Source organism: Phocoena phocoena, chromosome 14 (genome assembly GCF_963924675.1).
Source record: "Phocoena phocoena chromosome 14, mPhoPho1.1, whole genome shotgun sequence".
Classification (NCBI taxonomy): Eukaryota; Metazoa; Chordata; class Mammalia; order Artiodactyla; family Phocoenidae; genus Phocoena; species Phocoena phocoena.
The window spans coordinates 70,859,593-70,882,866 of NC_089232.1; the positions used below are offsets into that span (position 1 = coordinate 70,859,593).

Sequence of the window (23,274 nt, forward strand, 5' to 3'; positions counted from 1 at the left end):
AGCCCCCGCTCACCGCAACTAGAAAAAGCCTGTGCACAGCAACGAAGACCCAACGCAGCCAAAATAAATTAAAAAAAAAGATGTTAAGGGTCCCCAGGTCTGCTGACGGTCAGGGTGTTCCAAGCGAGTGGATGGAACAGTAGAAACTTCAGATGGTGCCCCTTGTCTGTCTTGCCCCTACAGAGAGATTAGCTGCAGAAAGATGAGGCAAAAAGAAGAAAACAGAAATCGTCCCGAATCTCCCTCCCTTACACGGTAACCACTGTCGATGTTTTGTTGTTTCTGCTCCTGCCCTGTTTCATTTCTACTCTGAAAATGAGAGCAGAGTGTAGCTGTGTGTTTAAACTTTTTTTTTTCTCTTAATGACTTACCTTGCACTTATTTCCTCGTTAAGAAACTAGAGGAGAAACACGAGGAGAGTGTGATAGCTCAGGGGCGGGGCCATCCGGGAAGGCTTTGCGGAGCAGGCAGGGTTTAGCTAGATCTTGAGGGAAGGGCTGAAGGTGATGGGGGATACAGTCGGGGGCCAGTTCAGGTGGGGTGCTTCTCACGTTGGAGGATGCAGGGGTGCGCTTGTCTACGACTACGGTGTACTTGAGGCCTCAGGATAACTATGGCATCGGTGTTAACATCTGCCCTTCTCTCCTCACCTTTTTCCTTTTCTCCCTCTCTTCCTTCATCCTCTCCCTCCTTCCCCCACTATTCATTCCTTCACCCAGTAGTCACTGGGCACCTCCTATGTGCCAGGTGTTTGTCCAGTGCGGGCTACACAGTGGTGATTGGAACAGATCTTGTCCCCACCCTAGCGGAGCGTGTAATATAACAGACAGACACATGTGTTTTACTCAAAGGCAAACATTTAAAGACGTTTAAAAATAGTAATATAGGGCAGTCCAGTGGTTAGGACTCCGAGCTTCCACTGCTGGGTGTGCGGGTTCGATCCGTGGTCGGGGAACTGAGATCCCACATGCCACATGGCGCGACCAAAAAAAAAAAAAAATAGTAATTACAAGCATGGATTTTTATGGAATAGAATGCAAAAACCACGTGCCCCAGCAAGGGAAGAGGTGAAGCTTCCTCTCCACGTACTTCAGTGGAAAAGTTTGAGGGCCCTCGGAGTGTGGGCTGCAACATATGCTGAGGTCAGGAGTGCCTGCTGGGTGACAATGCTGGGGACATCACCTTGGCTAAAGCAGATGGTTTACATCAGGGGACTGTGGGCGATATTTAGAAAAGGTCACAGGGGCCAGAGTATGTAGGACCTCGAATGCCAGAATGAGGATTTTGAACTTTACTGTTTGGAAGATTGTCAGCTCTTGAGGTGTTTTGAGCAGGTGGTGGAACTTGCAAAAAGCTAAGTTTGGAAGATTAACCTGATACCAGGGGGTGGGTTAACAGGACCAGAGAGGGGCCAGGGAAATGAGTCTGTGTCCAGCCTTGTGGGAGGTGAGGGTTTGGGCCAGGTGATGGCAAGAAGAGGCCGATGAGGAAGACCCAAAAAGACCAGATGGAGTGAAGGACCCACTGGAGGTGCAGAAAGGAGCACCAGCGACAGGGAGAGCAGTCAGTCAACAAAGGGTTACTTCAGACGATGCAAGCCTGGGTGCTAATTATCTGAGGTGCACAGTCGGGTGAGCTCTGGTCCCAACCCTTGGCTGGCAGAAATGGGACCTTCAGCCCGGGGATGGTTGGGGAGACTGTGACAGACTTGGGTGTTCCCACTGACCATGGGCTACACATATATAGTCACCTGGGAGGTTTTTAACGGTGCCATGTCTGGGCCTCAGGTTTCACTGTTTTGGGATGCTGCCCGGGCATGGCCCCCAGGTGATTCTCAGGTGGTGCAGGGTTGGGAGCCCTTGAGGGAGGGGGAGGGGAGCCCACTCAGGTGGCGCTAATTCAAGACACTTGAGGCTGAAGAATTTTAGGAGTGGTGATAGTTTGCCACGGCTTGAGGCTCAGATTGTGGAATTTGAAAGTTTTTGTTTGTCATGTGACCAAGACAGTGCATGGAGAGGACCGGGCTGTGGAGTGTCTGATGCGAGTGTGTACTAGCTCTACCAAGAGCAGGGAGATGGGGGGCAGTGGGAGACAGGGCTGGGACAGTCAGAAGGAAACTTGGAAAATGACTTAAGATCTGAATTGAAAACCAGGGAACTGAATTAAATGTAGGACACATGAAACAGGGTGAACGGATGGAAAACATCTCAGTGGATGTGGCTTTGAACGTATGGAAGAGATGCTGGTCAGATAGGGAAAGACGGTAAGGAAGTGCAGTAACTCTGGGTGAGGGTGCACCAAGGATCAGAAGATTGTTAGAAAAGGAAAGAGAAAAAACGGATGGAAGAAAAATAGGCAATAGGCATAGGGAGATAACGTAAAGTGATCGCATATGTTTATAGTTTGGTTTAAAGAACCAGGAAGGTTGGAGGATCTTGGCTTTGTTTTGCCATTTACTACACCACCTAGAATAATGAATAAAAGAGAATCACCTGGGGGAGTGTGGCATTTAGATTCCTGAGTCTTAATCATTTTTCCTTTGGATGCCAACACACCTGGATCAGAAACTAGAGAAACAGCAACTAAGGAATAAGCACTGAAGGGTCAAGTCAGAACCAGTGACTAAGAAACCACATCCCAGATGTCTCCAGGCAGGCTCTGAGATCTACAGGGATGAGGGATGCTGAGTAATCCCTCAGAAGCACTCAGGGAGAGAAGAGAGGCAGTTGAATCCCCAAGGAGAAAGCTGTGACGCTGGTTTCTGCAGCTGAGAGTCTGCAAAAAGTTTTACTCTCAAGATATGAGTCATCTTGAATTGAGAGGTACAAAGTCCTCGGAATCCCGAGTTTGCTCTGTTCCATATTTGCAGGGGCTTCAGTGTGCTTGTGAAATTGGGGATCCCTTTCTCATTTTGCTAAGTTTGTGTGATGATCTAGAACTCTTCTTCTGTCTCCAGATTACGTGTTCCTCTGGGCTGGTACCTTTGTTCTCAAGTTCACTCAAAGACAATTCCGGAAAGTCAGGATCTCTGCACTAAATGCAAGTAGGATTACTTAGAGGTGAGAAGACCAGAGCAGGCAGTGTGGAACCCTTTCGTTGTTCTGGTAACTCACATAAGCGTATAGTTTGTTACTTCTCACCTTTCCTTTATTTAACAGTGGTCCTCAGTGAGAAATTGGTTTAAATTGCTTTTACCATCCAGCATCCATATATTAATATGTATGTAAAAGCTCCATGTTGTCAATATTTGTGAAAACCCACAATTGAGTGTGTCCAGCCCGTTTTACTCCCTCGTGGGGCCTACTGTACAGCACAGGGAACTATATTCAATATCCTATGATAAACTATAATGGAAAAGAATATAAAAAAGTGTATATATGTATAACTGAATAACTTTGCTGTACAGTAGAAAATAACACCTTTGCCGACCTGTCCTCCTCTACCTCAGAATCAATCTATGCTTCCTCCCTTTCCTGTAGCTTCTTTTTTTTATACTGGTTGGTTGGTTGATTATTTGGCCGGGCCGGGTCTTAGCTGCCTGCCGCACGTGGGATCTTCATTGCAGCGTGCAGGATCTTTAGTTGTGGCATGTGGGTTCTTAGTTGCAGCACGCGGGATCTAGTTCCCCGACCAGGGGTCAAACCTGGGCCCCCTGCATTGGGAGCACGGAGGCGTAACCGCTGGACCACCAGGGAAGTCCCTCCTGTAGCTTCTTTACCCCTAGTAGATTTGAGCTCTTGAGGTTCTTTTTTACTTTCCAGGACCCAACATGGGGTCCACCACTCAGCGAGAACTCAGGGGTTAAAAAAAAAAATCTGAAGCCAAATGTGATTAAACATTTTAAAAATAGATTCCTTTAAGTAGAAGGGGAGTTATTTGGCCTGCAGAAAAAGACCAAGGTGACTAATGGGGTCACATGTGTAAGAAAAGACACAAAGGGCTGTGACCTGATGTTTTCTGTTTCTGCCAAGAAGCCACAAGAGGAAATGGGGAGCTTTTCATTCGTTTTGTGGTTCTTAATCATCTGGGCTAACAGACCTTTTGGAGAATCTGGTGAAAGCAATGGACTTGGCTGCCCAGAAAAGGGTGAAACACTTTGCCCCTAATTTTAGGGATCCACTGACTTCCCCTAACCTGGTCCACAGACTTCAAGCAAATAATTCCTTGGTCAGTATCAAATGCCAACTGTGAGATGTTCATTCCTGCCTCTGCCCCTCCAGGGAGACAGACCAGGTGGTCTTCTCTGGTCTTAATCGTCTCTACCCCTGTGACTTGGGCCTGCCTTCCATCGTGGGTGCATTTATCGAGCTACTGTGTCCTTATGTCCAACAAGTATCAGTAGTGTTTTCCTCTTAGCCCACGAGGTCTATGATTGATATAAAAATAAATCTTCTTGTGCCGTCTTTGTCCTCAGAGTTCCTTAATCCAAAAGTTCAGGAAAGTTTCAAGTGAAGACTCAGGAATCAAAAAGGAAGAAGACATTGCCTGGGCCAGGGTTTCTCGACCTCAGATCTATTGACATTTGGGGCCGGACAACTCCTCATTGTGGGGACCGCCCTGTGCACCGTAGGGTGTTCAGTAGCATCCCTGGCCTCCACCCAGTAGATGCCAGGAGCATCCTCCGCCTTAGTCGTGACAATCAAAAATGTCCCCAGACACACTGCCAAATGTTCCTCAGGGGGCCCAGATCACCCCCCCACCCCAGTTAAGAACTGCTGCTCAGCCTTTCTGTAGCTGGATTTTAGCTCTCTCATTAAAGGGGACACCTCAGTGGAGGATGGACTGTTCTTTCAGCTTCTTTCTACTATAGTCATTCGTGTAGCTAACGTTTGCTCTGTGCCAGTAGCTGTGCCAGGCCCTGCGGCTGCAAATGTAAAAGACACACCCTGACCTCAGGTGCTCCTTTGCCTCCTTGTCGGGGCGATATATGCAGATGTATCAGGAGGTGGGTGAGTGTCTCATGGGAAAGAGGGCCTTTGCACCGGTATATTCTCCATCCAGAAGGCTCTTTCTCCTGTGACTGGGGCTTTTTTGTTATTCATATTCTAGTTTAAGTGACACTGCTTCAGGGAGACCAGTCCTAACCACCTAACCATAGTCAGCTGTTTTCACCTAATGCTCTGTAACAAACAACTCAGAGCTCAGTGGCCCACAACCACATATTTCTCGCTCACACGCGTGTGGGTTGGCTGGGATGTGGCTGATCTAGGCTGGGCTCAGCTGGGTTTGGCTACAAGCTGCAGCTTGAGTTTAGTTCTGCTCCATGAGCCTCTCATGCTGCTGGACCTTTGAACTTCTGGTGCATGTTCTCATGGTGACAGCAAAAGCACAAAGGGGAAAGCAAGTGTATTTCAAAAGTCTGCTTATGTCATATGCACTGACATCCATTTGGCCAAAGCAAATCACACAGTCCGAGTCAGCAGGAGGGAGGAACACATCACTCTCCCTGAGGCTATGGCAAAGCCGCGGCTGAACGGTACTTTACAGGGGAGTGAAGAAACGGGGCCAGCAGTCTCCCAGTCACTTTATCATTTTTATTGTCTGCTGAATTTTGGTACTCTGATTGTTGAATCACTTATTTCTTATTTGTCTGTTGTTACCAGATCATCAGCTCCATGACAGCAGCGACTTTTTCTGCCTCATTCACTGCTAAATACCAAGTACCAACCCGGCACAGGGTGGGCACTCAGTAAATCTGTGAATGGATAGGTGGATGGACAGATGGTTGGTTGGAGGGTTCCGTTTGGGGAGTCAGGGAGGGGTGTTGGAGGTAATCTTGAACTAGTAACAACAGCTAACAGTCCCTGAGGGGTGACTGAGGCCAGGTGTGTGATGTGTGCTTATGCTTGACCTGGTTAAATCAAGGCCTCATTACAGTGTAGCCCTCCATTGGCCGGGGCGGGGGTGTGTGGGCAGCAGGGGTAGGATGTTCTGGTTAGAGCTGTAGAGCCCTGAAATAGCACATCTTGTTAGAGGATCGGAGAGGTGCCCAGTGTGGCTGGAGTGAAGGGAGCCTGGTGGGCAGATATAAGACATAAGGGTGACCCTGGAGCCCAATGGTCAGGGCTTCCCTGTTCCACGTCTCTGGGGGAGCCATCGTGTCTGAGTCTGGAGTGGTGCCCCTAGGGGTGTGCAGTACACAACCTGGGAAGCTGTTCTGGCCACCCAGCAGGTCATGAGGGACCTTGTGTCACATGTCGAGATGGGTGGATGCCTATCTGGGAGTCATCTTTGTTTTGGAAGAGGGTGAACATTGCATATCTCTTAGCAGAGGCATGTCCCAGCTATTAAACAAGTAGGAAGCTTCTGGAAGTCCTTTTGAGGCACGTGGCGGAAACCTGACAAATGTCTGGCTTGGAAGGGCAGGTCACAGTGCCCCAAGGCTTGAACCTTGCATTGTGTCAAGCAGGGTTGTATTTGCTGGAGACCCCAGTCGCCTCTTGGCAGAGAGATGCTGGAGCTTGCTCCGGGGCAGCACGGGAGCGTCACCCCACTGTCTACAGACCCCCCAACCCACAGAGATGCTCCAGGTCTTCACTGGGTTCTGTGCTCCCTGGGGACCTCCAGCACCTAGGACTTCGCCCAGCCTCTGCCGACCCTCATCACAACCCAGCTAAGGAGACAGTAACATAGGGAAGGGGGCCCTGGACTCGTGTTTGGGTGGTGTGCTTGCTGGCCAAGAAAGCAGCGGCGGATCTGCCCCCAGGCCACATGTGCCTGGTCAGGCTGGCTTCTGACATTCAGTCCTCTGGGCTGGGACAGAGCTTTTTTAATGTCTTGAAATTTAAATTCTGTGTGTGTAGGGGGAAGAAAAGAGGAAGGAGATCTGGGTTCCAGTTTCAGCATTGCTGGGAGTCTGTGGGCTCATAACCTAATTTCTCTGGGCTTCAAGTCTCTTCTACAAAATGAGAATAAGAAAACTTTGCTGTTGTGACAAACAAATAAGATAATGAATATGAAGTCTCTTGTAAAACTTCATTAAAGTATTATTATTAGGTCCCAATCTTCTTTCTCCTTTCTGGAAGAAAAGGAAAAAAAAGTCATTTAGAACATATTTTACGCCAAGCCCTCTGTTAGGTGGTGTTGCCTAGAATCTCTCTTTTAATCTCAGTGGAACAGCCTTCAGGGTTGCGGTGAGGATGAGGAAGCCAAGTCTCAGAGAGGTTAAGTGACTTGCTCCAGGTCACACAGCCTGCTGGTGGTGTGGGAGGTCTCTGAGATGGCGTGGCCCAACCTCTTTGCCATGTGTTAACCCACTACTAGGCCCTTCCAAGTGTCTGCAGGGAGCATGGCTCCACAGGTGGGGACCCCACGGGCACTGTGTGGCTGCCACCACAGGCTCCGGCCAGTCTTCCTTAGGTTGGGGAGGCTGGTTGCCTTCGGAGGTGCCTTCTCCCCGCTCCTTCCTGCCCTGCAGCTCCTTGGGGAGTGTTTTTCGAAAACATCTAAGTTAGCTGTAATGAACAGGGGCCTCCCCCCAGCAGCAGAGCCTCACAAGGTCTCCGAGGGCAGCTGACATGGACACTGACACCCCAGAGCTGCTGTCTCTCCCTTGGTCTCTTCTCCCCTGTTTGGGAATGTTCTGGAATCTGCAGGCCGGAATGAGTTTATAGGGAGAGGTCAGCCTAGGCACTTGAGCCACCAGCCTGCCTCTGATGGGCTGACTTCCATTTTAAAGCCCCACTAAGAGCAGTCCCTGTCCCTGTGGGCTGTTAGAAAATGTGTGGGACATAGTGACTCATCAGATTCCAAGAGGAAGGATCTTGTAAAGGAATTTTCTCACGGTTGCATTTCTGAGCTGGGGTGTATTGTAAACACATTATCCAGCTGCCATGGGTTAGATGAAGCTGAATGTTTACCCACTTGGGAGAAGCATTCATTTTATTCATTATTTTTAAAACCTTGTGTTTAAAAGAAAAAAAGAACAATTTGTTTGAAATAAGACTGCTGCCCAGTCTAAAGGAGCCCACTGGGACGCGAAGAGCTAACCTCGACGGCACCCCAGAGCAGGGCTTCTCAGTCTTGGAGATGTGGCGGGCATCGCCCGTCTAGTGTGGACGGCCGTCGCTGGCCCCGAACCACTGGGAAGAGCCAGGAGTGAGGGTCTGCGCATCGGGGCTCCTGCTCACTTTCAGAACTGGAAAGTGGAGCTGAAACTCTCCAAATACGTCGTTTGGATGACTAGAGAGGGCAGAAGCCTTCGGACCACACTTGTTCACTGGCCGTGGTATCAGAGCCCCGTCGTCATGTTTCCAAGACCCCGTCTCTCTCTCTGGCGCATGTGTGAAGCCATCTAACCTCTTCCTGAATGAATGAGACCCCACCACCCATCCCCACCCTTCTCTCACCGCTTTGTATGCTCTGCCTTATACTCTGGATATCTCCTGGACTGTCCCCCACCTCCTGTCCTGGGGGTCTCCTCCGTCCTGGGGGAGTGACCGAGCCCCATTCCTCTCTGCTCTTAGGGTGGGGTGTAGCAGACGGGGTATTAATTAGAAGGCGGGTCCCGGGGAGGTGGTGGGGGCCAGAGGTGGACTTTATGCTGGCTTCTTGTCTGCTGGCCAGATGCTGAAGGGGTCAGGTGAGGGGTGAGTCTGTGACGTGGTTGCATTACCTGGTCCGTCCAGCCCAGCAGCTCTGGGTTCCTGAGCACCGGGTGCTGGATGAGGCCTGGGCTAGGCTCTGGGGACACAGGGGTGAGGAGGACAGCAGTGCCTGCCTTAGCAGGTGCCCCAGGTGTTAGAGAGGGGACAGATGTGTGTCAGGAGGATGGAGAGGGAGGAAGGGAGATGGGAGACTGAGCAGGAAGAGGGGCTGCCAGGTGGGCCGGCTGTGGCTGGAGTGTTGAGGGTTGCAGGGTATTTGCACAGCAGTGGGTGCTGGAAAGGCAGTCCTGGAGGGAGAAGAGACGAGTTCTGACAAGGAAGCCCTTCGCCCCTCCCACCGGGGTGGGAGCATCAGAAGATTCATCCCAGGCCTGCAGAGGTCAAGGCTCAGCTGGGAGGAGCCCGTTTGTCATAGTCACGTGAGAGACACATTTCAGATTCTCTCTAGGGTTCAACCTTTCCTGGTGGCCAAAGGTTTTCCTGGGTCTGCAGCTCTTAAACTGTAGCGAGAGGCCGTACTAACGGATGTGTTAGAGAGGTGACAGCTGCCCTGCTTACCCATCCTCGTGGCCTGACCTGGACCTGCTCCGCTGGGCTCCCGGGCTCCGCGGTGGCGTCCTGGTCACCGTCGATTCCTCGGCGCTGGCGCTGTTCGGGGCTCACTGCCGAAGGAGCATAACTCATTTTTTCCAAGTGTGTTAGGAGGAGCACATCCCTTTTGCTAAGTGAGACACACTTACAGGCATGATTTAGGGATTTCTGAGCCTAGAGCTAATGACCACCCATGTGTATGGAAGTTGTGGAAATCTGTAGATGTACTACTTTGTTTCAGATTAAAAATGCAAGCAGCTCACAATAAGTGCTTTAGGGCTGGTATTTTGGTGGAAATTTTAATTTTAGTTTTAGAAAATAATAGCCTTTCTGGGGAAAGGTGGGGTTATAAATATGTAAGTTAGCTGAGGGGTGCTTGTAGGGTGGGGTTTTGCACCAGAGAATAATGAGATGAGTGCAGGAAGAAACCTTATCCTCTAGTTTTGAGCCCTTGCTTAATCTCAATTCCTTCTCCTGTAAAATTGGAATAATGTCACCTGCCTTGTGAAGATTAAATGAGATGAGGTGGGTGAAGTGTGTGACCGTGTCTAGAACGTAAGGTTGTGATGTGAGAGGATGTTACGGGTGAGGAAACAGGTCAGGATCAGGGGCTCCCGGCCCTGGCTGCACGCGGGGACTGCTGTCCACACCCTCCCCCGCCCCGCCGGTCACCTGTGCACCTCTGGGCCCCCATCACCCCAGGGGACCGTGTTGCAGTGCAGCTCCTGCTCCGTCCCCAACCCTCCTCCCCAGAGCGAACCCCTGCTTCCTCGGCTGGAGGTCTCCTTGCCTTAGTGGATTTGTGCCCTGGACTTGGAGGCTGAGCCTCTTGCCCCACCGTGCCTGGCACCGGGGGTTGCCTCACTCCTTCTGGGCCTCGTAGCCCTGGAGACAGGTCGGGTGGACCAGAGCAGCAGCGCCCTGAGGGCCCTTTCTTCAGCTGAGGCAAGTTTAGAGAATTGGGGGAGCTCCAGGAGACCCAAGGCCTGGGACTGTCGGGAGAATTGTCTGGCAACAGCTGTGCTCACTGGAAGGCGGGAGGGAGTTCCCTGGCATGGATGGCACCTGCAGGACCCACCTGACTGCAGCGCATGGTCCAGATGTGGCCGTTTCCCTCCGCATCCCTGCAGTTGAGAGTGCAGGTCAGGAAGGGGATGAGGCCTCTGGGTCCGGGGATGCCCAGGGCCCGGGAGGCAGCGTGGTGCTCTGGCTAACTTGGAACTGACCTGCTCTCCTTCCCTTGGCCTCTCGGGATCAGGTTCATCTCCAATCCCAACCTTTGCCCTCAGAAGTGAGGTCTGATGAGGACCAGTGTCAGGACCGAGGGGTCTTCCAGATGAGTCAGTCCCTCCCTCGCTCATAGATGATGAAGTGAGATCAGGGAGGTTATGTGACCTGGCAGCCACCCGGCTAGCAAGGGGCAGTACCGGAGTCCAGCGTTCCTCTTAAATTTACTTTCTAGATCATCTGTACCTACAAGTGAGTGCAAAAGTAGATTTTATTTTAAAATGTGCACTTCAATGAAAGGAATGCTGTCCTGCCTAGACATTCCCCAGGCGTGAACCCAACCTGAATCCTCTTTTTTTTTTAAGTTAATTAATTTATTTTTATTTATTTATTTTTGGCTGCGTTGGGTCTTCGTTGCTGCGCGGGGGCTTTCTCTAGTTGCAGCAAGTGGGGGCTACTCTTGGTTGCGGTGCGCGGGCTTCTCATTGCGGTGGCTTCTCTTGTGGAGCACGGGCTCTAGGTGCGTGGGCTTCAGTAGTTCTAGCTCGCGGGCTCTAGAGCGCAGGCTCAGTAGTTGTGGCGCACGGGCTTAGTTGCTCCATGGCATGTGGGATCTTCCCGGACCAGGGCTCAAACCCGTGTCCCCCGCATTGGCAGGTGGATTCTTAACCACTGTGCCACCAGGGGAGTCCCTGAATCCTCTTATTCTTTGTATTATAATCTTTGGTTTGAAACTTTTCCACTAGAGTTGCTCTCTGACAGCCTGTCTGCAGGTTTGGTTTTCTTAGGTGGATGCCCTGTGGGTAACGACGGCAGCTCAGCACTGTACATTTTACAGAGCCCGCCTCATGCATCCTCGTGAGGTGGTCAGGAAGACCCCTGAGTGAGGAGCTCTGTCCCCAGCCGTGTGACAGCCCAGGCTGGTTGTGGCCAGGGCAGAGACAGGCCTGTGGCCCCAGGTCAGCCTGCCTTGTCTGGAGCCCCTGGTTCAGTTGCTGACACTGGCAGGTGTGGGGTCCAGACGTGTGGCTCCTCCCTCGCCCTCCAGGACCCCAAGCCCCGTCAGCCCGGAGACCCTTGGCCCGGTGGCTGCTGTGTCTGGACCCCGCGTGGGCTTCGGTGGAGTGCTACTGCTTGGTGAGGACGCAGGGGGTGCGGCCTGACCTTGACGAGCTTCCTGCACCATGAACTTGGAGTTGCGCAGGTCTCTAAGGCCACACGGACCCCACAGGAGGTGGAGGTTCCTAGACCTCAGGCTAGACTGGCTTTGAGACCCAGTGATCTGTGTGATTTGCTTTGACTCACTGAACGTGAATGATAAATTGGCAGCTTTTCCAATCATCAGACGTTTAGGACGTGGCCTGAGAGCGTCCTCGTATTACTGACCACTCCAATGGGAATGGGTCGTCACGGTCCAGAAGAAGGTGCAGGAGCCGTCCTATAGGACTTTGAAACGCCCTGCTTGCCCCGCGGGCGGTGTAGGCGATCAGGCTGCCCAGGCCCAAGAACACAGCTGGTTGTTAGTTGCTAGAACCAGCCATCTAAGAAGCTCGTGAAATCTTCACCCAGTGATTTGATGACCAGCACCAAGACACACCTCACCTACTTTATTGAGTGCCCCCTGGGCTTAGACTGGTGCTCAAGTACAGACTCTTCAGGAAGCTTCTGTGGGGGGTGGTAGGTCCTCCTGGTTAGTTTCGACCAAAAGCCACAATGAAACATAAAAACAGTCAGAGGGATACAGCATAACCAAGAGTACCCAGGAAATTAATGTTAGAATTAACTTGCCTTATTGTCTATTAAACTGTCTTGTTTCAACATCTAAAAATTGACTTCCCTGCATTTTTCACCTACCCCAGAATGTATTATGTTCCGCTGGGCCAATCTTTTCTTCCCCTAGGGTCAGAAACTAAGAACTTCTGTCTCCCTTCCTGCCTCTCAACTTCCAACTTCTGCTCCAGAAACCACCCCCTTGGGAGGAGGGGTCTGTCCACCTCTGGCAGGACCTCAGGGAATCAAGGCAGGGAGCGTGGGGCAGCCTCAGGGGAGTGGGAGGCACCAGACCTGGAAACAGGCCTTGTTGGAGAAGCTTCATGGCCAGTGGTCTTGGAAAAGTGGGAGGAATTAGAACCTGGTCCAGCCCCAGATGGGGTCCAGTCAGGTCAAGGATAGGAGCCGGCAGCAGACAGCCCCAGGAAGTCAGGTGTGGTTTGAATGTCAGGTCCATGGCCCAGGTTACCTCTGGCGGCCTGTGGGAGCGGGCTGGGGACCAAGGCCAGCCTGCAGGGTGCCAGGGGTGGGGGAGCAGGTTCTCAATGCCCAAAGAAGCCCTTGGTGCCAATGCACTGAGCTCACCGGACAGACGTCAGATCCCACCTGCCTCTTCCCCTTCCTGGAGCTTCAGTTCTTCATGAGACCTGGATGTTGGTACTGGCCACCCTCTCACCTGCTGGCAGGTGGGGTTGGCTCAGAGGATGCATGTGAATCCCAGAAGCCTGTAGCCTGAGGCACACGTGTTAGGTGGCATCGTGACAACTAAATCAGCCCAGGACCTCTTCTGGTCTCCTGTGACCTTCCATATGATCTGCAGCTGTTAGGATTCTACACCCCTGGCCAGTAGATCTGGGCTTGGTTCACTTTCCTCCCCAGCTAGTCAGCACAGTACCTAAATGCGCCTACGAAGTAAGGGTGCGGTAAGTGGTGGTTGAACAAGCGAGCGAGTGAATAGATGAGTAGCAGAAGGACTGCTCAGGCTGCACAGGTAGGCAGGATTGGCCAGCTTCCCTACCATGAAAAGGTGGAAGGGAGAACAGCAGTCCCCTCACTCATCCATGGTGATGGGGCAGGGTCTACTTCAGGGATCTGAATAGCCCCTCGAGGTCAGAAGCTTTGCTGGGGACCTCCCCGGACAGTGGGCAACTTGCAGTTGGATTTTGGTCACCACCTGCCCACCTCCTCCACCCTTCTCCTGAAGACATGCCTTGACCATTGTCCTTTCCTCTCTTCCTCCTCTGGATACAGATGCTGGCCAATGTCTTCCTCTACCTGTGCGCCATCGTTGTGGGCATCATGTCCTACTACATGGCGGACCGCAAGCACCGCAAGGCCTTCCTGGAGGCCCGCCAGTCACTGGAGGTGAAGATGAACCTGGAGGAGCAGAGCCAGCAGCAGGTGAGGCTCTTTGGGGGTGGCCTTGGGGCAGTGCCGGCCTGGAGCCTGGGTTTGGGGCCTGTCGGAAGGGCGTGAACCCAGTTGCTGTGGGTACCCCAGGGCTCCATGTGAATTCTTTTTCTCTGGAGGCATCACTCTGTGTTATTCCTCTCCCCGCTCCCTCTGCCACACCCCCCTGGGCAGATCGCTCACCTACTTTGTTCTCAGGGCTCCTCTCCCTGCGGTGGGGTAGGGGTGGGAGACCCATCCCCTGGCCTCGGGGGCCCTTGTGTGTGAAGTCTATCAGCCCCTCACCCCTCCTCCCACAGGCTCAGGGAAATCTCCCCACTGCCTTCTCCCGCTAAGTCATTTGTGAAGACCTAAAACTGAGCCCAACCCCTGGGGAGCCCGCTGTTTACATTTTTCCATCAAGAGAAGTGCCTGCCTGCCGTCCCCTCTCTCTTGTTTACTGGCTTTACTCCAGCCTGATCCACTGCAGAGACTCCCCGCTCTCGTGTGACTCAGTCTTTTAAATAGTTTTTGGTCTGGGTTCATCTCACATGCTTTTTGAAGGATTTCAGAAATTACATCCACCAATGTCCTGTTATCCATAGGTTGACTTGCCCTGAACAAACAAACTCAATAGGTTGAAAACATGATTTCTCTGCTCTGGAAACCATGTCATTTTGTGTTCAGGTGGTGCTGTTTGCTCTGGGTTCAGTGGGTTCACTGAAATTGCTGTTTTCATAGACCCTGCCACCCAGGTGGGGGGGGCCCCACTGGTGGGCCCCATGTTCTCTAGACAGTGCTATTTGAAGGCACACACTGAGTCATTTAGCTGATGTGTCCTAGCTTTGTCTGTCCTGGGAGGTTCTTTCTCTCTCTGTTTACCAATGAGATCTAGAAGCTCCTGAGCTGGGCCTCGGACTCATCTCTTTCAGAAGACGGGCTTTAGAAGGGGAGCCTTCCTACCTCCGTTGTGACAAAGGGCCCGTCATATTCGTCCCCTTCTCCTCGGCCCTGTATCCTGTGGTTACCGAGGAGCTGCTGCGGCTTGAACATATTTAAAGAATCCTCAGCAAAGCTTTACTGGCTTTATTGAGTTCCTTCAAAGGCATTCTTTAATTTCTGCTTTTTATACTGTCTTGGTTCTTGTTTGCATTTGATCTCTCGTAATGTGGAGGCAGCCCTCTGGGTTCTCTACATTTAAAAAAAATGCATGTGTCACCACTGAGCTAGACCGGGGAGTTCTTTTTTATATAGTCTGTGCAGTTTTCAGCATACCCATCTGTGTTCATCTTGTCTGTCTCATAATGTATAATCCAGGACATCTTCAATTACGTTCAGTAGTGCTTGGTGGGGGCCTCCTGGTGTGGTGAGTCTCACCCTGAATCTGTTAGTCGCTGGGTGGATGATTTAGACAAGTTATCCACCCCATAGAGCCTCACTTCCCTCATCTGTGAAGTGGGGGTATTGATACTCCAAAGTAGAGATGTTGATACTCATCTTGCTGAGGGTCAGATGGGAAACACAGAAGTGCTTTGTAACCAGTAAAGCTGGAAACAGTGATGGTCAGGCTGAGGTACAGAGGCCACAAGGCCCACTTTCTAATGCCCCTTTGGGCAGGATCAGTGCGGGGAGCCTGGGGTCTGGCTGAGAAGAACCACCCCTGTGTGCTTTTGTGACTGTGGACATGAGAGCTGCTTGCCATTTTAACTTTCTTTCCATGTCCTTGACAGGTTTGGGTATCATGGTTATGCCAGACTTATTAATTGGAGAAATGTTCCCTCTTTCTAATCCCTGGAAAAGTTTAAGGAAGATTTAGGTTATTCCTCTAATGTTTAGAAGAATTCACTAGTGGAGCCTTATTGGGTCTGGAGTTTTCTTCATGAGAAGGTTGTTTCATCTAAAGATAGAACGTTCTACATTTCTTTTTGCATGAGTTTTGGAAAGTTTTTGTTTTTTCAAGAACTTGTCCATTTCATCTAAGTTTTCATATTTTTGATATAATGTTCATTATATTTTCTTTTTATGTGTCATTATGTATGGGATTTGTGTTCCTTTTTTCATTACTGATACTGGTAATTTGTGCCTTCTGTTTTTAAATGTTTTCTTACTTTGTCCTACTAAGGTTTATTAAATGTTTTAGCCTTTTCAGTGAAACACCTTTTTGGTTCTTTTCGTGTTTCTATAATTCCTTAATTTATGCTTCTAACTTTGTATTTCCTTTCTTTGGGATTAATTTAGTGTTCTTTTTTACCTTCTCAAAATGGAATGATATAGCTAATTTCCAGCATTTCTTTTCTAAAACATGTACGTATGCTATAGACTTTCCTCATTACAGTGCTTTAGCTTTATCCTGCAAGTTTTGATATGTCATATCCCTGCTGTCATTTAGTTCCATTTTCTAAATTCTAAAATTTATATTTTCTACATCCATTGAGATGCCTTTGATCCATGAGCTATTTAGGAGTACATTAACTTCCAAATATCTGGGGAATGTTTAAAAGTTATCTTTTTATTATTGATTTTTAGGTTCATTTGACTGCGGTCAAAGAATATGCTCTGCATGGTTTTAGCCCTTTGAAATTTGTTGAAACTTGATTTTGACCCAGCATGTGATTGGTTTTGATGCAGTTAAGAATAATGTATATTGGGGCTTCCCTGGGCGCAATGGTTGAGAGTCCGCCTGCCGATGCAGGGGGACACGGGTTCGTGCCCCGGTCCGGGAGGATCCCACATGCCGTGGAGCGGCTGGGCCCGTGAGCCACGGCCGCTGAGCCTGCGCATCCGGAGCCTGTGCTCCGCAACGGGAGAGGCCACAACAGTGAGAGGCCCGCGTACCACAAAAAAAAAAAAAAAAAAAAAAAAGAATAATGTATATTCTACAAAATGTATCAAAATGTCTTTCAGAAATGAAATAAGGTCAATAAATGTCAATTAGGATTCATTTGCATCTACCCCAAAGTATTTTTTGCGTCTTTGGTCACAGTGCAAAGACCTCACAACACTTAATTCCCCCTCCCCAATACTTTCTGGCGACTGTAATATATTTTATTTTATTATTTATTTATTTCAGGTTTTCTAAAATTGGGGTATAGATGATTCACAGTGTTTTGTCAGCTTCACATGTACGACATTGTGATTCGATTATAATGTATTTTATGTAATTCGATTGTAATGTAATGTAATTCAACATATGTTTTAAGCCCCACAAAACAGTCTCATAAAGTTATAGTCTTCTACAGTTAATATTCATTACCTACATTTGCCCATATTTTACCCTCTCAGTTACACTCCATTTCTTCTTCAGTGCTGTGCTTCCATCTCCTTGAGGAATTCCTTTTAATATTGCTTTTCAAGTCAGTATGTTGGCACTAAATTCTCTCCATTTCTAATTGCTAGAAGTGTGGGGGTTTTTTTTGTTTTTGTTTTTTTCTTTTTTTTTTTTTTTTTGCGGTACGCGGGCCTCTCACTGCTGTGGCCTCTCCCGTTGCGGAGCAGAGGCTCTGGACGCGCAGGCCCAGCGGCCATGGCTCACAGGCCCAGCCGCTCCGTGGCATGTGGGATCCTCCCGGACCGGGGCACGAACCTGCGTCCCCCGCATCGGCAGGCGGACTCTCAACCACTGCGCCACTAGGGAAGCCCAGAGTGTGTTTATTTTAATTTCAATTTTGAAAGTCATTTTTTATCAGATATAGAATTTAAGGTTTCTGGATTTTTACTTTCTGCCCTTTGAAGGTGTCTTTCTATTATCCTGGGGCTTCCAGCTGTAGGACATAGTGTTGCTCCTTCTGTTATTTATATTTTGAAGTACAGTTGCTGTGTAATATTATGTAAGTTACAGATGTACAATATAGTGATTCACGATTTTTAAAGATTATACTCCATTTATAGTTATTATAAAATATTGGCTATATTCCCCATGTTGTACAATAATACTGTTGCTCCTTTTAAACTAATGCATATTATTTTCCTCTGGTTGCTTTTACTGTTTTTTTTTTTGTCTTCGGTTTTAGTTTTGCCTAGGAGTTTTCTTTTGAAGTTACCCTGTTTTGTTCTCAGAGAGCTTCTTGCAGTGATGGCTTGATGAAAATTTTTAGCCAGTATCTTTCTGTAGCTTCTCTGTCATTCTGTCCTTTCCTTCTATGACTCTAGATATCTTTATTAGACATTTCTACCATGTTCCATAAATGTCTGTATCTTCCTTTTTTTCTTTCTGTGCTTCAGACTGAATATTTTTACTGACCTAACTTTCAGTTTACTAATCCTCTCTTCTGCTTTGTCAACTCAATGGTTGAGCTCATCTCTCGAATCCTTAACTTCAGTATTGTACTTTTTTCAGTTCTAGAATTTCCATTTTATTTTATTTTTAAAAATTCTCCATTTGATTTTAAAAAATAGATTTGAATTCTCTGGTTAAGTTCCCCATTTTGCCATCTGTTTTTAGAACCATATTAAACATTTATTTTAAAGTCTTTGACAACCATGGTATCAGAATACTGATGGGTCTGCTTTTCTCTCTTGACTTTTGGTCCTGTCTTATGGCATCCTGGACTTTTAATTAACACTGGATATTGTGTATGGAAAATAATAGCAACCCTAAATGATGTTGTGTCTCTCCAGACAGGATTGCTTTTCTCACAGCAGATGGTTATAGTAGGGTTAGCTCAGATTGATCCCATGTGGGGGTGAGAAGATTTAAAGCTGGGTTCAGTGAGCTGGTCTGTTTCTGTTCTGTGCCTACTCTTAGGAAATACCCCTTCAGGGGTCTTGACTGAAAGGGTGTCCTCCTCTTGAGGGACCCTGAATTCCTCAGCATTAAGAGACTGCCAAAACTATCCTTTGATTTTTGCCTCCTGTCACTTTCTGCTTGGATTTTCGGTCTCTTGCCCCATACGGCTTAGGGATTGGCAAATGCCTCAAGGGGCATAGTTGTAGAGAAAGTCAGGCTTACTTTTCTATGGTTCTCTTCTGTCCAGGATCTCACCCCTCTACTCTGCGTTGGAATCCTTGTTCACCAGTTATTATTTCTCCAGCCCCTCGGAAGCTCTAGCAATTGCTGTCTGTTCAGACTCTCAACCCTGGTCTCAAGGGAAAAGGTGGCAGAGTGTGTTGGGTTCACTTAAACGTGTCTCCTTCCCTCAGAGAGCTTGTGCCCTGAAGTCCTAGCTGTCTTGGTTGTTTCCTGTTGCCTTCAGATAGCTGTTCTTTTGTGTTTTATCTGGCTTTTATAGTTGTTCTTGGCTAAAGGGTTGGTCTGATATAAACTCCTCTATAAGAAGCAAGAATCGGACATTACTTAAAATATTTTGAAGTTTATTTCAGAGTAGCCAGAAGTGTACATATTATAAAATTACAAAGGTATGAAAAAAACTGTACCACGGAAAGTAAGTTTCCCTCTGTATATCATCCACTTTCCCATCCCTCAGACAACCACTGTCATCTCTGTTGTATATCCTTTCAGAGCTATTCTATTTCCAAATCATTGTGTATAGGCACACCTTGCTTTATTGAACTTCACATTATTGATTGTGCTGTGCAGATATTGAATTTTTTTTAACAAATTGAAAGTTTGTGGTGGCAATTCCCTGGCAGTCCAGTGGTTAGGACTCTGTGCTTTCACTGCCGAGGTCTCGGGTTCAATCGCTGGTTCGGGAACTAAGATCCCACAAGCCATGGCGTGGCCAAAAAGAAAAGGAAAAGAAAGTCTGTGGCAACCCTGAATCAAGCAAGTCTATCAGCACCATTTTTTCCAACAGCATTTGCTCATTTCGTGTGTCTGGGTCACATTTTGGTAATTCTCACAGTATTTCAAACTTTTTCATTATTATTATATTTGTTGTGGTGATCTGTGATCAGTGATCTTTGATATTACTATTGTAATTGTTTTGGGGGACCACGAACTGCGCCCCTATGATACGGCAAACTTAATAAATATGTGGGTTCTGACTGCTCCACTGACCAGCCATTCCCCCATCTCTCTCCCTCTCCTCGGGTGCCCTATTTTCTGAGATACAACAATATTGAAATCAGGCCAGTTAATAACCCTACAATGACCTCTGAGTGTTCAAGTGAAAGGAAGAGTCACATATTTCTCACTTTAAATCAAAAGCTGGAAATGATCAGCTTTAGTGAGGAAGGCATGTCGAAAGCCAAGATAGGCCAGAAGCCAGGCCTCTTGCACCAGTTAGCCAAGTTGTAAACGCAAAGGAAAAGTGCTTTTTTTTTTTTTTTTGCGTTACGCGGGCCCCTCACTGTTGTGGCCTCTCCCGTTGCGGAGCACAGGCTCCGGACGCGCAGGCTCAGCGGCCATGGCTCACGGGCCCAGCCGCTCCGCGGCATGTGGGATCTTCCCGGACCAGGGCACGAACCCGTGTCCCCTGCATCGGCAGGCGGACTCCCAAGCACTGCGCCACCAGGGAAGCCCATGGAAATGTTCTTGAAGGAAATTAAAAGTGCTACTTCAGTAAACACAAGAATGATGAGAAAGCAAAAGAGTCTTATTGCCGATATGGAGAAAGTTTTAGTGGTCTGGATAGAAGAACAAACCAGCCACAACATTCCCTTAAGCCAAAGCCTAATCCAGAGCAAGGCCCTAACTCTCTTCAGTTCTGTGAAGGCTGAGAGAGGTGAGGAAGCTGCAGAAGAAAAGACTGAAGCCAGCAGAGGTTGGTTCCTGAGGTCTAAGTTCTAAGGAAGAAGCCGTCTCCATAACATGAAAATGCAAGATGAAGCAGCAAGTCCTGGTGTAGAAGCTATAGCAAGTTATCCAGAAGATCTAGCTAAGATCGTTAATGAAGGTGGCTACACTAAACAGTAGGTTTTCAGTGTAGATGAAACAGCCTTCTATTAGAAGAAGATGTCATCTAGGACTTTCATAGCTAAAGAGGAAAAGTCAATGCCTGGCTCCAAAGCTTCAAAGAATGAGCTGACTTTCTTATTGGGGGCTAATGCAGCTGGTGACTTGAAGTCGAAACCAATGCTTATTTACTGTTTTGAAAATCCTAGGGCCCTTAAGAATTATGTTAAGACCTGTTGAGACCTAATGCTCAGAAAAAAAGATTCCTTTCAAAATATTACTGCACTGTGACAATGCACCTGGTCACCCAAGAACTCTGATGGAGGTGGACAAGGAGACGACTGTTGTTTTCATGCCTGCCAACATAACATTCATTCTGCAGCCCATGGATCAAGGAGTAATTTCAACTGGCAGGTCTCATTATTTAAGAAATACATTTTGTAAGGCTATAGCTGCCATAGGGAGTGATTCCTCTGATAGATCTGGGCAAAGTAAATTGAGAACCTTCCGGAAAGGACTCTTTATTCTAGATGCCATTAAGAACATTCGTGATTCATGTGAAGAGGTCAAACTATCAATATTAATGGGAGATTGGAAGAAGCTGATTCTAACCTTTGTGAATGACTGAGGGGTTCAAGACTTCAGTGGAGGAAGTAACTGCAGACGTGGTGGAAATAGCAAGAGAACTAGAATTAGAAGTGGAGGCTGGCACTTCCCTGGTGGCACAGTGGTTAGGAATCCACCTGCCAATGCAGGGGACACAGGTTCGAGCCCTGGTCTGGGAAGATCCCACATGCCGCAGAGCAACTAAGCCCCTGCGCCACAACTACTGAGCCTGTGTTCTAGAGCCCATGAGCCACAACTACTGAGCCCGTGTGCCACAACTACTGAAGCCCACGTGCCTAGAGCCCGTGCTCCGCAACAAGGGAAGCCACCGCAATGAGAAGACCACACACCGCAACAAAGAGCAGCCCCCGCTCGCTGTACTAGAGAAAGCCCGTGCACAGCAACGAAGACCCAATGCAGCCAAAAATAAATAAACAAAATAAATCAATTTATTTTTTAAAAAAAGAAGTGAAGGCTGAAGATGTGACTGAATTGCTGATGAAACTAATGGATGAAGTGTTGCTTCTTATGAATGAGCAGAGGGGATGGTTTCTTGAGGTAGATTCTACTCCTGGTAAAGATGCTGTGAAGATTGTTGAAATGACATCAAAGAATTTAGAATATTACTTAAATTTAGTGATAAAACAGCGGCAGGGTTTGAGAGGATGGACTCCAGTTCTGAAAGAAGTTTTACTGTTGGTAAAATGCCATCAAACAGCATTACATGCTACAGAGAAACCATTCGTGAAAGGAAGCTTCCGTTGACGCTGCAGACTTCGTTGCCGTCTAGTTCTAAGACGACATTGCCACAGCTACCGCCACCTTCAGCAGCCACCACTGATCAGTCAGCAGCATCAACATCAAGGCAAGACCCTCTGCCAGCAAAAAGATCGCAGCTCGCTGAAGGAGTAGGTGATTGTTAACGATTTTTAGCAATGAAGTCTTTTTTAAAATTAAGATACATGCATTGGTTTTTTTTTGATATGCTATTGCACACTTAATATATTGACTACAGAATAGTGCGAACATAACTTTTATATGCCCTGGGAAACCAAAAAAATTCACGTATTCGCTTTATTGCAGTATTCGCTTTATCTCGATGTTAGGTTTATTGCAGTGTTCTGGAACTGAACCCGCTGTATCTCTGAGCTGTGCCTGTACAGACTTTACAGACTTTTCACACACAAATGGTAGTGTGTTCCCTCCTCTGCACTCCATCTGTTCACCTAATCCCTTAGAGAGGGTTCTAAGTCCATATTGCAATTGCCTCATGCTTTTTGTGACAGTAGTGTATTCCATTGTGTAGAGGTAACATCATTTATTTAAAAGGGCTCCTGTAGGTAGACATTTAGGTTACTTCCAATTTTTTGCTACTGCAAACATTGCTGTAATAGACATCTTTATAGGGACACCATATTATACGTGTACAAATATATCTGAAAACTCAAAATCTAGAAGTGGAATTGCTGGATCAAAGGGCACGTGCATTTTAAAAATTATATATAGATATATATATGTATATATATGTGTGTGTGTGTGTGTATACATACATGTGCGTGTATATACATATGCATATTTACTGTGGTAAAATATACAGAAGATATACCATTTTAATCATTTCGAAGTGTCTGAGTTCAGTGACATTAAGTGCATTCACAACATTGTGTTGCCATCACCACTGTCCGTTTTCAGAGCCTCTTCATCCTCCCAAACAGAAACTCTACACATTAAACATTAACTCCTCAGCCTCCTCTCCCCCAGCCCCTGACAACCACCATTCTACTTTTCTTTATGAATTTGAATGTCCTAGGTACCTCATATAAGTAGAATCCTACAATATTTGTCCTTTTGTGACTGGTTTATTTCACTTAGAATAATGTCTTCAAGGGTCATCCATGTTGTAGTATGTATCAGAATTCATTCCTTTTTAAGGTTGAATAATATGCCTTTGTATGTATATAACATGTTTATCCATTCGTTTGTTGACGGGCTCCGCCTTTTAGCTCTTGTGACTGATGCTGCCATCCACTATTGGTGTACAAGTGTCTGTTTGAGTCCCAGCTTTCCAAGTCTTTGGGGTATAAACCCAAGTGGAATTGCTGGGTCATATGGTGGTTCTGTATTTAACTTTTTGAGGAACCAGGCACGTGCATTTTTCATGTTGATAAATATTACCAAATTGTCTCATAGAGGTTCAAACAATTTACACTCTTCCCAGGAATGAATGAGGGTGGACTTAGGCACTTAAGTTTTCCTTGTTTATCTAGAAGAGACTTCTTTGCTTTTGGAACC

General features: G+C 47.8%; 1 protein-coding gene across 4 annotated transcripts in view; it reads left to right on the forward strand.

Annotated features, from left to right (window-relative positions):
• The window catches only part of ADCY3 (adenylate cyclase 3), an 80,243-nt gene that overhangs the window by 19,574 nt on the left and 37,395 nt on the right, over positions 1-23,274 (forward strand). For all 4 annotated transcript variants that reach the window (XM_065891403.1, XM_065891402.1, XM_065891405.1 and 1 more), the window contains one exon: positions 13,446-13,595. In XM_065891403.1, the coding sequence (XP_065747475.1) occupies positions 13,446-13,595 (150 nt within the window). The remainder of the gene's footprint in view (positions 1-13,445; positions 13,596-23,274) is intronic.